This window comes from Olea europaea, chromosome 17 (assembly GCF_002742605.1).
Source record: "Olea europaea var. sylvestris chromosome 17, O_europaea_v1, whole genome shotgun sequence".
Classification (NCBI taxonomy): Eukaryota; Viridiplantae; Streptophyta; class Magnoliopsida; order Lamiales; family Oleaceae; genus Olea; species Olea europaea.
Window position 1 is genome coordinate 5844183 of NC_036253.1, and position 16143 is coordinate 5860325.

At 31.6% G+C, this 16143-nt stretch overlaps 2 protein-coding genes across 2 annotated transcripts; both read left to right on the forward strand.

Moving 5' to 3' along the window:
• The first annotated feature begins 5231 nt into the window (after positions 1 to 5231).
• On the forward strand, positions 5232 to 6243 carry LOC111365791 (ethylene-responsive transcription factor WIN1-like). Its single transcript, XM_022986313.1, has 2 exons — positions 5232 to 5451; positions 5569 to 6243. The coding sequence occupies exons 1-2, from the start codon at positions 5372 to 5374 to the stop codon at positions 6026 to 6028; spliced, it is 540 nt and encodes a 179-aa protein (XP_022842081.1). The 5' UTR covers positions 5232 to 5371; the 3' UTR covers positions 6029 to 6243.
• Positions 6244 to 12027: 5784 nt separating this feature from the next.
• Positions 12028 to 13004, forward strand: LOC111365793 (ethylene-responsive transcription factor WIN1-like). The gene is made up of 2 exons (XM_022986314.1): positions 12028 to 12212; positions 12330 to 13004. Exons 1-2 carry the CDS (start codon positions 12133 to 12135, stop codon positions 12787 to 12789), a joined length of 540 nt encoding a protein of 179 aa, XP_022842082.1. The 5' UTR covers positions 12028 to 12132; the 3' UTR covers positions 12790 to 13004.
• The last annotated feature ends 3139 nt before the right edge of the window (positions 13005 to 16143 follow it).

A 16143-nucleotide genomic window follows, 5' to 3' on the forward strand; every position in this document is an offset into this window, starting at 1 on the left:
GTGGCTTAAACATGCCTTTAAGTACTAGTGATATGACACATCAATTAATTGGTGAATAAAGTACTAGTAGATTCCATAAATTTAATGATATGTCATCTTATTGGTGCATAAGTGATAATTAGGAGATCATTTCTGATGAACAATATATCCTAAATGCCGGACAAACATAAATTAGATTCCATAAACGTTTGGCAATGAAATTGATAAAAAAATCGTGTGGAGGACAAGAATGATTTCAAATTCTCAAAAAATAAAAATAAAAAAATCCGAAACAAATGGTTCAGAACCCAGCAGATGTGGGTCTTTTAACTTTCTTTTCAATACTGTAGAAACACGCAATTGAACGTCCTTTTGGCATTATCCTGTTATCTTTTCGGTGCAGTTTCCAAAGCAGAAGAAACTGGGGACGTTCACGAAGAAAGGTCGCATGACTATGTTATTAATTTGGACAAGCCATAAAAAACGGGCCCACCAGTTTCTTGTTTTTGTTGTCTCAAAAGAATCCACGTTTACTGTTCTTCTTACATCAATAACTGAAGGATTAGATTTTCCTTTTTTATTATTTTTTTGGGTACTTTTTGGTAAAAGCTGCAAACTTAAGATATTAGCGAATTATAAGATCTCTTGGCTTAGTTTGTAATTTTTGAAAATTCAGAGATTAAATTACTATTTACGAAGATTTGCATCATTTGTGTTTTCCAGAAGTATCATCGACCTTCATCATAAGTTTATAAGATGGTATTTTTCATTTAAGTAAGAGTTATTTACTTTATCCACATATTTGATAATTTTAAATACAACCAAAATTCTTGCAACTCAGATTGATATTAACCAATCATACTACACATGCAGATTCAAATTCAAATGAGACACGTGTCATGCATGATTAGACAGTTTGAAAAATTAAAACAAGAACACCAAATCATTTTCTAACATACCAGTTTGGTTAAGTAATTTTATTCTCATCCTAAAAATGGTAAATTGAATAAAATTTGAAGTATTTCCTCATATAAATTTGATTATCGAGTGTAAATAATCCACGAACCATTTACTTAAGTGCAGTGCAAGTGAAATTTGGTAAATTATAGTACCAGAAAATTAAATGTATAATTATTAGAATGTTTACACTTTACAGTTCAAATTATTGTTTTCACATTTTTTTTCCCTTTTTTGATAGATACAAATCCTATGCTATTAATGTGGTCTCCTCTTGGCAAAATTTTGATATAAATAATGATCAAATTTTATTTTCAACTACACATTTTAATAAATACACAAGTAAAATTCACACGTAATATAATAATGCTATATTGTTTTCATTTAATTCAAAATAATTTAACATGCCCTCATAAAATAATAAAGGTGAAGATTATATTAATACTTCCAATGATTTTTCATTAATAATATAATTTTTATCTTAAAATAGAATTAATTGTTCCAATGGTCACTGAACTTATGTTCATATCTTTGATTTGTTACTTAAGTTTAAAATATCGAGTTTTAATCACTGAACTTAGGTCCATGTCTTCAATTGGTCACTTAAGTTTAAAAAGTCGAGTGTTGGGCGCTAAACTTTGAAAATGTTCTGCGTTATTTATTAGTATAAATGTTGAATTTTGAAAAATATTGAGTTTACAGTGAATAATGTACATTATTTTTCAAAGTTCATTGGTCAAAACTCGATATTTTAAATTTCAGTGAACAATTGAAGATATGAACTTAAGTTCAGTGACCAAAACTTTATATTTTAAATTTCAGTGACCAATCGAGGATATGGACCTAAGTTCAGTGACCAAAACTTAAATATTTTAAATTTCAATGACCAATCGAAGTTATGAACCTAAATTAAGTGAACAATGAAACAATTAACACCTTAAGATAAATACATTAGTATATATAAGAAATAAATTAAAAGATAAAAGTGTGTTGATAGGACTTGATCTATATAGAAGGTGAACTGATGGGCTTATACTGGTGGCTTCAGTAGTGCACGAAATTTGCATGCCCAACTTGTTTTGTCATCAAATAATTTCAATTTTTTTTTTATTATTATTTTTTTTTTATGGGTATCGTTGCAAGTCCTGAAATTGTTCCAACTAATTAAAATTTCTTGTTTGATTCTTCTTGTATTAAGCAATTGTGTTAACGTGAATAACCCTCCTACGCACGAGTTGAACTTCTATTAGGACGAGCTGGACATGATAAAACAATATTAAAAGAGAGAGAGATGTATTATAAATTTTCTATGTAGCTTCGCTCAATTTTGTGTTCAAAAAATTGCTTAACCAACTCTCAACTCACGAACGGTAGTTTTATTTTGAGGTTGTAAGAACAACACTTTTTGCATCCATTTCGAGGCCAAGAAGTCTCTATATATATCCAACCATGGTACATGTACAATGATAGTTGACAATATTTGTTGACAATCATCATCACATTCATCAATTTCAAAAAAAATTTAAAAACAGTTTTTTTTTAATCAACTGTCCAGATTTTGCCATATCAAACATGTTGGAAAAATAATCAATTGCAGTAATGTTCAGAACAATAAAATACATAAATATAAAACTTATCGTTCGATCGAGTCTCATGACAGCACGATATCCTTAAATAAAATTGCCCGTCGATAACTGCTGCAACCTCCGTAGACAACCACTCCCAGGATACAATGATACAACGATCGTAAACTACTTGTGCAGCAATCACAAATTGTTTTCAGAACTCTCAAAGGTACTCCAGAATATATGTAAAAATCGAGTATAAAAATTCAGAATATGAAAAATAAGATTTATTTTCAAACGATTTTCTGCTTTCTTTGATGTGTGTATTTCCCAGACTAAAACATAAGTTTATATAGGCAAAACTGGAAGTAACTGTCTTCTCCATGACAAGAGAATAATGTAGAATGTTAATGGCCGGGAATAATAGGTATTTTAATGATTATAAGTAGTGGGTTGTTACAAAAAAAGGTTAGAAAATACAAGTTTGACCCATTAAATAATTTTCAAAATAAAAAAAAAATTATTTTAGCCCAAAGCCCCAATCAAAACTTTTTAATAATTGCGTGGAGAGTGACCTAAACCCTTGACGTCCCACACAAATACCACATTTCCTACCATTTGGGCACTTCATCTAATTTGATTATTTTTTTTTTTTACATTTTATATAAATACTATAAATATAAAACAAAAAATTGTGAAGAAATATTGTCAATTATGATTGTACAAGTAGATTAATTCATATATATACTAGCATCCAACTGAAAGTGAGGAGGAGGAGGAGGAGGAGGAATGGTGGCAACTCAACAATCACTGGTTTCTTGTACTTTAATTCAAAAATCGGGCGATGGCTGTCTCTTATTCACTTCGTGTCTTGCTCAAAAGATGTGTAATTAAACTTTAATTAGGATAATTGATACAATCTACTTTGAATGACTTAGTTTTCATTTGGGAAGAATTTATAATTAAATAGAAAATGAGTGAATATCACTTATGGTCCATTAGAATGTGTTCTTGAAAATGAAATTTGACAATTGATAATTAATTTATAAATCATTAATAAATTAGTCAAAGGAGGCTTAATTTTAATTATCACGTTTCAAGACAAAGTAAATTCTCATATTTAAGTAGGTTCGCTTTTATTTAATATAAACTATCAAATCCTCAAGAGGATTTCGGTTGGTTCACACATGAATAGTTGTCAAAACGTGATAGACGAAGCTAATTCGGAAAAACCATGATGAAATCTGAGTCCTAAAATATTAAATCATCAAATTAATTAAAAGTTAGATTATCGATCACATTAGCATAAATTTAGTTCATATTTTAGTAAGTCATTAATCATTAACGTATTTCTCGTAAAATCGACATTTTACTTTTATACTATGTAACTTGTCACGATATCAAACACTCACAATTATCACAAATAAATATCATCGTATCGACACCCTTAAATTACTATAAAAATTGCCACGAAGCATCACATGATAGCATGACTAGTTTGTGCGGAAACGTTACCATTAAACATGACGTGGTTAGGCAAGCAACTCAATTTGTGTTTGGGAAATTTAGTTTCACCATCAAATTAATTCCAATTTTTTCTATACTTAATGACATTAGTTTAAGAAAAAAATTCCAGCAAACGAGTAATGTTATCGTCGATATCAATTATTTATTTATTTTTTGAAATTATGTTATTTGACAATATCATTTTTCATGACTATATATTAATTAATCAGTAGCCCTTAAATACAAAATTAAGTAGCTAATAATTAGCTTTTTTCAAAAATATTAAACCAATAATGTGATGGAATATGACTTATAAGTGTACAAGTAAAACTGCCTAATTATTATTATTTTATTAAATACGTAGAGTAGCATTAACTAATTATGTTTGTACTCACAATTGTCAACTTGTTCAAACTGGAAAAGTCTGTTAATTTGGAATCAACAGCTAAACTCTCCCGCTGTTGGCATTGTCTAGGCTAAATTATGCACATGCACATACACAACAATGGTGTCACTCAAGTACATGCCTACCTATTGGAATAAAGAGAACAATACAATGGTTCACTCGAGTACATGCCTACATATAAGAATAAAGATAACAATATATATATATATATATATATATATATATATATACGTGGACTCATCTTCGATGTCGTTTAGGCCCAGCCCCCTATTCATTCGATTAAGCAGTTTGTCGACAGGTGGACTCATCTTCAATATCGTTTAGGCCCGGCCCCTGTTCATTCGATTGTTCGTCGGCTTTCTTTGTACTTCTATGTATAGGAAGATGTATATTACGTGAGAGGCAATTGTTTGAAGATTATTTATTGAAGACAATAAGTGAGATAAGGCATCTTTTATCTGCGCTAATCGAGAATTATCAAGTAACTCTTATGGTCTCTGTATCTACCATAGATAGCCATTTTTTCTTTAAAATGAGACTTAAAAATCAATTGTGCTATGTGTACAATCGGGGTTGACAATTTCGATTGATAATTAAACACATGGGAGGGGGGCCACGCTAAATTAAAAAAATCGTGGGTCCCACTCTTATGAGTACATTGTCAATTGGGTTGTCAACCCCGATTATACAAAAAGAATAATTCCTTAAAAATTCCTAGTACACTTGAAATGTAGGGACAGGTGTAGTAGCATCCTTCACAAGCGCTTTATACTTTGGGCTGGCCGACAAAACCTCTTTTGATCTGTTAAATGCTATAAATCACAGGGAGATGCTAAGGAAAAATATCACCAGTATTCCTCTCTATATATTATACATACATCTTCTCCCTGTGATTTAACCTTTTTTTACATACATCTTCTCCCTCATGAATTTGTACCTCTCTCTCTGACAAACAAATATGGTACAATCTAAGAAGTTCAGAGGCGTCAGGCAACGCCACTGGGGTTCCTGGGTGTCTGAAATTCGCCACCCTTTACTGTACACTTCTCAAATTCTTCACCTTTTAGTTTCTTCTTCTTCATGTAAACTGTAATGCCATGTAATTTCTTCTGTGTATATATATGCATGGAGTTTGAGTTTTTACTTGTGTTGCAGGAAAAGAAGGGTGTGGTTGGGGACTTTTGAGACGGCGGAGGCGGCGGCAAGGGCCTACGACAAAGCGTCAATTTTAATGAGTGGAAGAAATGCTAAAACAAACTTCCCAATTTTGGACAGTTGCGGAGATGTAGATTTATCATCTTCCTCGTTCTCCTCTCTTTCAACTGTTCTGAGCGAGAAACTTCGCAAGGGTTCTAAATCGGCATCTCCTTCTCTCACTTGCTTAAGGCTAGACACAGAGAACAGCCATATTGGGGTATGGCAAATGCGGGCCGGGCCACGTTCTGATTCGAATTGGGTGATGACTATTGAGCTTGGGAAGAAGAATGATATTCCTCCGCCGGCGCCTGAGAGAACACCGGAGTGTTCAAAAGGGAAAGCATCCAGTCCGGATGGGATGGATGAAGAGGAAAGAACTACATTGCAAATGATTGAAGAACTTCTCAATAGGAATTAACCTGGCTGGTACCATGTTGAGTCCTTATTATGGATTTATATTGGCTTGTCCCATGAAGTTGTCAAGAAGTTATACGTTTGTTGGTTTGGATTTCCATAGATATATGAGTTTGATTTTATTTTCATTGCAAGCATGTATATGAAAGGATAATAAGGGATTTGTTTGTGTTTAATAGTTATTTTCTTAAAAAGTAAGTTAAAATGGGTTCGATTTAATTATTTTTATGAAGCAATTAAACATGCTATAGTCATTGATCAAAAGTTTATGAAGACATACATACATATATATTTTTTTCATTAAAATGGATGATAATACAATTTGATCAAAATAACTCGATGTAGATCGAGCTAGACAAGGTCAATTTAGGATCAACTTGCCTCCATCAAATCGATAAGATCGAATTTAGGCTAGTTGGAGCAAATATGTTTTGTTTCTCCTCTCATTTTTCTCCTTCTCTCTTCTCCGTCGTTACATATACACAAAAAGTTGTCTATCGAACTTCATGAATCTATTTCTCACCTTGATGCGCTATCAAAATTTCCTTTCATTGCTTAACACACACACGCCTGCCTTCACACTTCTTTGTTTGTCTCAACTTCAAAACTTAATGTTGACCAATAAAATTGAGACATCTTTTAAGAAAGTAACAAAAAGCTAACTCCTCAATTTAATGATATATTAAATTGTTTTTAGCTGGTTCTTTCTTTGCCACGCAGCCCATGCTTATAATCAAGTAAAAATAATCGCTTATGCGGTATTGGAGTTAGGAGCATAAAAATCTATGTGCTAGATTAATTAGGCTATATGCGAAGCAATTTAATTATGTAACAAAGTTCTTAAAGGCTAAAATGAATAGAGGTGGGGGCAGCCCTTGATAGAAGTTAAGTCACTGCTAAAAAATATGACTTCAGGCACGGATTTTCCATTCCTAAAATCCTAATATTCGTTGCTATTACTCTTTACCAACTAAATATTTGCAATCACAAATTCGTTGTTAATTTGAAGGTCGCTGATAGTTACCAACGGATTGTGCCGTAGGTAAAGAGTAAACATTTTACCAACGAAAATTCCGTTGATAATGTGTGAATTTTTTACCAACGAAATTTTCGTTGGTAAAAATCTTAACCAATACCAACCGAATTTCGGTTGGTAAATGTCTATCATTACAATTGGTAAAAATTAATGTTGTAAATAGTCATATAGGTGTGAGGCATAGTAAAAAAATTATTTACTTATTTTTTTATTATTGTTATTATTATTTATTTAATAATTATAATTTTTTTAAAACTTTTAAACAATTGAATTGAAAAGTCAAAATATTATTTAACCACTTATTGGACCACAAATTTATAAGGATAACTCCAAAGATTTTGTTGTAAACTTTCGATGTGGGATAATCAAATTACTTTTACCAACGGATAATCCGTTTTTAATTACAAACGGAATATCCGTAGGTGAAATATTCAAATGTTAAACGGGCATATTAGACACAGAATATCTGTTGGTAAAGAGATATTATCATTACCAATGAAAAATTCGTTGCTGATTATCGTAGTTGAAAGTGAATTACTTTTACCACGACCTTCATCATAAGTTTATAAGATGGTATTTTTCATTTAAGTAAGAGTTATTTACTTTATCCACATATTTGATAATTTTAAATACAACCAAAATTCTTGCAACTCAGATTGATATTAACCAATCATACTACACATGCAGATTCAAATTCAAATGAGACACGTGTCATGCATGATTAGACAGTTTGAAAAATTAAAACAAAAACATCAAATCATTTTCTAACATACCAGTTTGGTTAAGTAATTTTATTCTCATCCTAAAAATGGTAAATTGAATAAAATTTGAAGTATTTCCTCATATAAATTTGATTATCGAGTGTAAATAATCCACGAACCATTTACTTAAGTGCAGTGCAAGTGAAATTTGGTAAATTATAGTACCAGAAAATTAAATGTATAATTATTAGAATGTTTACACTTTACAGTTCAAATTATTGTTTTCACATTTTTTTTCCCTTTTTTGATAGATACAAATCCTATGCTATTAATGTGGTCTCCTCTTGGCAAAATTTTGATATAAATAATGATCAAATTTTATTTTCAACCACACATTTTAATAAATACACAAGTAAAATTCACATGTAATATAATAATGCTATATTGTTTTCATTTAATTCAAAATAATTTAACATGCCCTCATAAAATAATAAAGGTGAAGATTATATTAATACTTCCAATGATTTTTCATTAATAATATAATTTTTATCTTAAAATAGAATTAATTGTTTCAATGGTCACTGAACTTATGTTCATATATTTGATTTGTTACTTAAGTTTAAAATGTCGAGTTTTAGGCACTGAACTTAGGTCCATGTTTTCAATTGGTCACTTAAGTTTAAAAAGTCAAGTGTTGGGCGCTAAACTTTGAAAATGTTGTACGTTACTTATTAGTATAAATGTTGAACTTTGAAAAATATCGAGTTTACAGTGAGTAATGTACATTATTTTTCAAAGTTTATTGGCCAAAACTCGATATTTTAAATTTCAATGAGAAATTGAAGATATGAACTTAAGTTCAGTGATCAAAACCCGACATTTTAAATTTCAGTGACCAATCGAGGATATGGACCTAAGTTCAGTGACCAAAACTTAACATTTTAAATTTCAATGATCAATCAAAGATATGAATCTAAATTCAGTGAAAACTGAAACAATTAACACCTTAAGATAAATACATTAGTATATATAAGAAATAAATTAAAAGATAAAAGTGTGTTGATAGGACTTGATCTATATAGAAGGTGAACTGATGGGCTTATACTGGTGGCTTCAGTAGTGCACGAAATTTGCATGCCCAACTTGTTTTGTCATCAAATAATTTCAATTTTTTTTTTATTATTATTTTTTTTTTATGGGTATCGTTGCAAGTCCTGAAATTGTTCCAACTAATTAAAATTTCTTGTTTGATTCTTCTTGTATTAAGCAATTGTGTTAACGTGAATAACCCTCCTACGCACGAGTTGAACTTCTATTAGGACGAGCTGGACATGATAAAACAATATTTAAAAAGAGAGATGTATTATAAATTTTCTATGTAGCTTCGCTCAATTTTGTGTTCAAAAAATTGCTTAACCAACTCTCAACTCACGAACGGTAGTTTTATTTTGAGGTTGTAAGAACAACACTTTTTGCATCCATTTCGAGGCCAAGAAGTCTCTATATATACCCAATCATGGTACATGTACAATGATAGTTGACAATATTTGTTGACAATCATCATCACATTTATCAATTTAAAAAAAAATTTAAAAACAGTTTTTTTAAATCAACTGTCCAAGTTTTGCCATATCAAACATGTTGGAAAAATAATCAGTTGCAGTAATGTTCAGAACAATAAAATACATAAATATAAAACTTATCATCCAATCGAGTCTCATGATAGTACAATATCCTAAAGTGAAATTGCCCGTCGACTGCTGCAACCTCCGTGGACAATCACTCCGAGGATACAATGATACAACGATCGTAAACCATTTGTACAGCAATCACAAATGGTTTTCAGAACTCTCCAAGGTACTCCAGAATATATGTAAAAATCGAGTATAAAAATTCAGAATATGAAAAATAAGATTTATTTTTAAATTATTTTTTGTTTTCTTTGATGTGTGTCTTTCCCAAACTAAAACATAAGTTTATATAGGCAAAACTGGAAGTAACTGTCTTCTCCATGACAAGAGAATAATGCAGAATGTTAATGGCCGGGAATAATGGGTATTATAATGATTGTAAGTAGTGGGTTGTTACAAAATAAGGTTAAAAAATACTAGTTTGACCCATTAAATAATTTTGAAAATAAAAAAAAAAATTATTTTAGCCCAAAGCCCCAATCAAAACTTTTTAATAATTGCATGAAGAGTGACCTGAACCCTTGACGTTCCACACAAATGCCACATTTCCTACCACTTGAGCACTTCATCTAATTTGATTATTTTTTTTTACATTTTATATTTATACTATAAATATAAAACAAAAAATTGTGAAGAAATATTGTCAATTATGATTGTACAAGTAGATTAATTCATATATATACTAGCATCCAACTGAAAGTGAGGAGGAGGAGGAGGAATGGTGGCAACTCAACAATCACTGGTTTCTTGTACTTTAATTCAAAAATCGGGCGATGGCTGTCTCTTATTCACTTCGTGTCTTGCTCAAAAGATGTGTAATTAAACTCTAATTAGGATAATTGATACAATCTACTTTGAATGACTTAGTTTTCATTTGGGAAGAATTTATAATTAAATAGAAAATGAGTGAATATCACTTATGGTCCATTAGAATGTGTTCTTGAAAATGAAATTTGACAATTGATAATTAATTTATAAATCATTAATAAATTAGTCAAAGGAGGCTTAATTTTAATTATCGCGTTTCAAGACAAAGTAAATTCTCATATTTAAGTAGGTTCGCTTTTTTTTTTTTTAAAATATAAACTATCAAATCCTCGGAGGATTTCGGTTGTTCACACATGAATAGTTGTCAAAACGTGATAGACGAAGCTAATTCAGAAAAGCCATGATGAAATCTGAGTCCTAAAATATTAAATCATCAAATTAATTAAAAGTTAGATTATCGATCACATTAGCATAAATTTAGTTCACATTTTAGTAAATCATTAATCATTAACGTATTTCTCGTAAAATCGACATTTTACTTTTATACTATGTTACTTGTTACGATATCAAACACTTACAATTATCACAAATAAATATCATCGTATCAACACCCTTAAATTACTATAAAAATTGCCACGAAGCATCACATGATAGCATGACTAGTTTGTGCGGAAACGTTACCATTAAACATGACGTGGCTAGGCAAGCAACTCAATTTGTGTTTGGGAAATTTAGTTTCACCATCAAATTAATTCCAATTTTTTCTATCCTTAATGACATTAGTTTAAGAAAAAAATTCCAGCAAACGAGTAATGTTATCGTCGATATCAATTATTTATTTATTTTTTGAAATTATGTTATTTGACAATATCATTTTTCATGACTATATATTAATTAATCAGTAGCCCTTAAATACAAAATTAAGTAGCTAATAATTAGCTTTTTTCAAAAATATTAAACCAATAATGTGATGGAATATGACTTATAAGTGTACAAGTAAAACTGCCTAATTATTAGTATTTTATTAAATACGTAGAGTAGCATTAACTAATTTTGTTTGTACTCACAATTGTCAACTTGTTCAAACTGGAAAAGTTTGTTAATTTGGAATCAACAGCTAAACTCTCCCGCTGTTGGCATTGTCTAAACTAAATTATGCACATGCACATACACGACAATGGTGTCACTTAAGTAGATGCCTACGTATTGGAATAAAGAGAACAATACAATGGTGTCACTCAAGTACATGCCTACCTATAAGAATAAAGATAACAATATATATATATATATATATTAAACAGTTTGTCGACGTGGACTCATCTTCGATGTCGTTTAGGCCCAGCCCCCTATTCATTCGATCGTTCACCGGCTCTCTTTGTACTTTTATGTATAGGAAGATGTAAATTACGTGAGAGGCAATTGTTTGAAGATGATTTATTGAAGACAATAAGTGAGATAAGGCATTTTTTATCTGCGCTAATCGAGAATTATCAAGTAGCTCTTGTGGTCTCATTATCTACCACAGACAGCCTTTTTTCTTTAAAATGAGACTTAAAAATCAATTGTACTATGTGTACAATCGGGATTGACAATTAAACACATGGGATGGGGGGTCCACGCTAAATAAAAGAATCGTGTATCCCTCTTTTGCGACTACATTGTCAACTTCGATTGTACAAGAAGAATAATTCCTTAAAAATTCCTAGTACATTTGAAATGTAGGGACAGGTGTAGAAGCATCCTTCACAAGGGCTTTATTCTTTGGGCTGGCCGACAAAACCTTTTTTGATCTGTTAAATGCTATAAATCACAGGGAGATGCTAAGGAAAAATATCACTAGTATTCCTCTCTATATATTATACATACATCTTCTTCCTCATGAATTTGTACATCTCTCTCTGACAAACAAAATATGGTACAATCCAAGAAGTTCAGAGGCGTCAGGCAGCGCCACTGGGGTTCTTGGGTGTCTGAAATTCGCCACCCTTTACTGTACACTTCTCAAATTCTTCACCTTTTAGTTTCTTCTTCTTCATGTAAACTGTAATGCCATGTAATTTCTTCTGTGTATATATATGCATCTAGTTTGAGTTTTTACTTGTGTTGCAGGAAAAGAAGGGTGTGGTTGGGGACTTTTGAGACGGCGGAGGCGGCGGCAAGGGCCTACGACAAAGCGGCAATTTTAATGAGTGGAAGAAATGCTAAAACAAACTTCCCAATTATGGGCAGTTGCGGAGATGTAGATTTTTCATCTTCCTCGTTCTCCTCCCTTTCAACTGTTTTGAGCGAGAAACTTCGCAAGGGGTCTAAATCGGCATCTCCTTCTCTCACTTGCTTAAGGCTAGACACAGAGAACAGCCATATTGGGGTATGGCAAATGCGGGCCGGGCCACGTTCTGATTCGAATTGGGTGATGACTATTGAGCTTGGGAAGAAGAATGACATTCCTCCGCCGGCGCCTGAGATAACACCGGAGTGTTCAAAAGGGAAAGCATCCAGTCCGGATGGAATGGATGAAGAGGAAAGAACTACATTGCAAATGATTGAAGAGCTTCTCAATAGGAATTAACCTGGCTTGTACGATGTGGAGTCCTTATTATGGATTTATATTGGCTTGTCCCATGAAGTTGTCAAGAAGTTATATGTTTGTTGGTGTGGATTTCCATAGATATACGAGTTTGATTTTATTTTCATTGCAAGCATGTATATGAAAGGATAATAAGGGATTTGTTTGTGTTTAATAGTTATTTTCTTAAAAAGTAAGTTAAAATGGGTTCGATTTAATTATTTTTATGAAGCAATTAAACATGCTATAGTCATTGATCAAAAGTTTATGAAGACATACATACATATATATTTTTTTCATTAAAATGGATGATAATACAATTTGATCAAAATAACTCGATGTAGATCGAGCTAGACAAGGTCAATTTAGGATCAACTTGCCTCCATCAAATCGATAAGATCGAATTTAGGCTAGTTGGAGCAAATATGTTTTGTTTCTCCTCTCATTTTTCTCCTTCTCTCTTCTCCGTCGTTACATATACACAAAAAGTTGTCTATCGAACTTCATGAATCTATTTCTCACCTTGATGCGCTATCAAAATTTCCTTTCATTGCTTAACACACACACGCCTGCCTTCACACTTCTTTGTTTGTCTCAACTTCAAAATTTAATGTTGACCAATAAAATTGAGACATCTTTTAAGAAAGTTACAAAAAGCTAACTCCTCAATTTAATGATATATTAAATTGTTTTTAGCTGGTTCTTTCTTTGCCACGCAGCCCATGCTTATAATCAAGTAAAAATAATCGCTTATGCGGTATTGGAGTTAGGAGCATAAAAATCTATGTGCTAGATTAATTAGGCTATATGCGAAGCAATTTAATTATGTAACAAAGTTCTTAAAGGCTAAAATGAATAGAGGTGGGGGCAGCCCTTGATAGAAGTTAAGTCACTGCTAAAAAATATGACTTCAGGCACGGATTTTCCATTCCTAAAATCCTAATATTCGTTGCTATTACTCTTTACCAACTAAATATTTGCAATCACAAATTCGTTGTTAATTTGAAGGTCGCTGATAGTTACCAACGGATTGTGCCGTAGGTAAAGAGTAAACATTTTACCAACGAAAATTCTGTTGATAATGTGTGAATTTTTTACCAACGAAATTTTCGTTGGTAAAAATCTTAACCAATACCAACCGAATTTCGGTTGGTAAATGTCTATCATTACAATTGGTAAAAATTAATGTTGTAAATAGTCATATAGGTGTGAGGCATAGTAAAAAAATTATTTACTTATTTTTTTATTATTGTTATTATTATTTATTTAATAATTATAATTTTTTTAAAACTTTTAAACAATTGAATTGAAAAGTCAAAATATTATTTAACCACTTATTGGACCACAAATTTATAAGGATAACTCCAAAGATTTTGTTGTAAACTTTCGATGTGGGATAATTAAATTACTTTTACCAACGGATAATCCGTTTTTAATTACAAACGGAATATCCGTAGGTGAAATATTCAAATGTTAAACGGGCATATTAGACACAGAATATCTGTTGGTAAAGAGATATTATCATTACCAATGAAAAATTCGTTGCTGATTATCGTAGTTGAAAGTGAATTACTTTTACCAACGAATAATCTGTTTCTAATTACCAACGAATTGTTTCCGTTGGTAATATTTTGTACGTCACCTACGGAATATGCATAGGTGAAAGATCCAAATGTTAAAGGGTTACATTAGGCACAGAATATTCATTGGTAAAAGGATATCATTGTTACCAACGAAAAATCCGTTACTGATTATTGTAATTGAAAGTAAATTACTTTTACCAATAGATAATTCGTTTCTAATTATCAACGGATGCAATTTCCATAGGTGAAAAGCTGTTTTTAGCAGTGAGTGATCAGTGCATCATTTTTTATCATATAATAATTTATCTTCTAAGCTTCAATTTAGTTAAAGTAGAAACTTCTGTCGGGTTTTTCATTTTGTCGAAGTTGGACCAAGAAAATATTAAAAACTAGCTAGTTCAAGCACAATTTAATGGCGAGCTCGTTGATCAAGTTTAACTTGTTCATCGATTTCTCCTATAAGTCTTAGTCTCTTGCAAATATGAATGATGGATGCTAGGTCCAATCACGAAACCTACCACAAGCAGAATTTAAATGAAAAGGGCAAAAGAATCGAATTATTGATACTGACAGTCAAATTTATTATTGCAATAGGGGTCCTATGAAAGTAAATATTTTGGGTTATATAACTTATATTAAAAATTAAATGCGATTGTTGAATGTTAAATGAATCGAAAACGGCTCCAAGAATATGATGAGGACCTAGTCATTTTACGTACATAACACAATACGAAAATATAAATAATTGTAAACCAACTTTAGTTTCTTGGAGGAAACTTGTTGCTGGTTGTGTAAAATTCAAAGTAGATGGGAGTTGTATTGGTAATCTGGGACCTTGTGGAGGTGGAGGAGTGATTAGGAATCATTATGGTAATTTAATTGCCGTTTCTCTGTTAAATATGGTTATGGAAGAACCAATGAGGTGGAACTACGTGTCGTCATGATTGGGGTAGAGCTATGTAAAGAGATGGGTATTTAATAGGTAGAGATTGAGTGTGATTTAGCAATAGTGGTGAATTGGTTAACAAACCGTTTGTGTAAGGTTTGGTATTTGTGGGATTATTGGAATGAGTTATTAAAATTGCTTAGCGGCATCAGTTTCACTATTTCTCATCAGTACAGAGAAGTAAATAAAGTAGCAGACTTTCTAGCTCGACAAAGGGTGGATGGACTCACGATGAGGTACATGCACCTTGATCAAATTCCAATTTTGTTAAAAGGTATTATTCACATGGACAAGCTCGGTTTCTCCAATATAAGGCAATAGTCGTGAGGTTGACGTGTGAGGTTTATTTGCTTGATTATTGCCTTTATGGCTATTTGGTTCTTATGTTTGTTTTGTTGAATATGTTCCCACGGTATTTCACCATAAGTGAAGGGTGATTGAATAAATGTTTTGTTTTGTTTTTTTTTTGAAGAGTGATAATAGTTGCAAAATTAGGAAAATGATATACTTCTAAATTCTCGAGAACGATGTACTAGAGAAATTGTAGATAATGCTGAAAGTGAATTGTAATGAAATTTGGTTTCCAAACAATGCCTATTTATAAACTCGAAATGTGAAAATAAAATAAAATTTGAAGTTCGAAAATTCACTAATCAGTGGCAACTTAGTTATTGATCAATGGCAGAAAAGCTTCCATTCCACAACCTCCTTTTCTTTATTTTTTCTGAACTTCAACGTCAAGTTGGCCTGCATGGCGCTAAAACATATCCATGCAAGCTGCCCTACCTCGACCAATGAGCCACGAGCTCGTCTGGACTGGATAGAGGT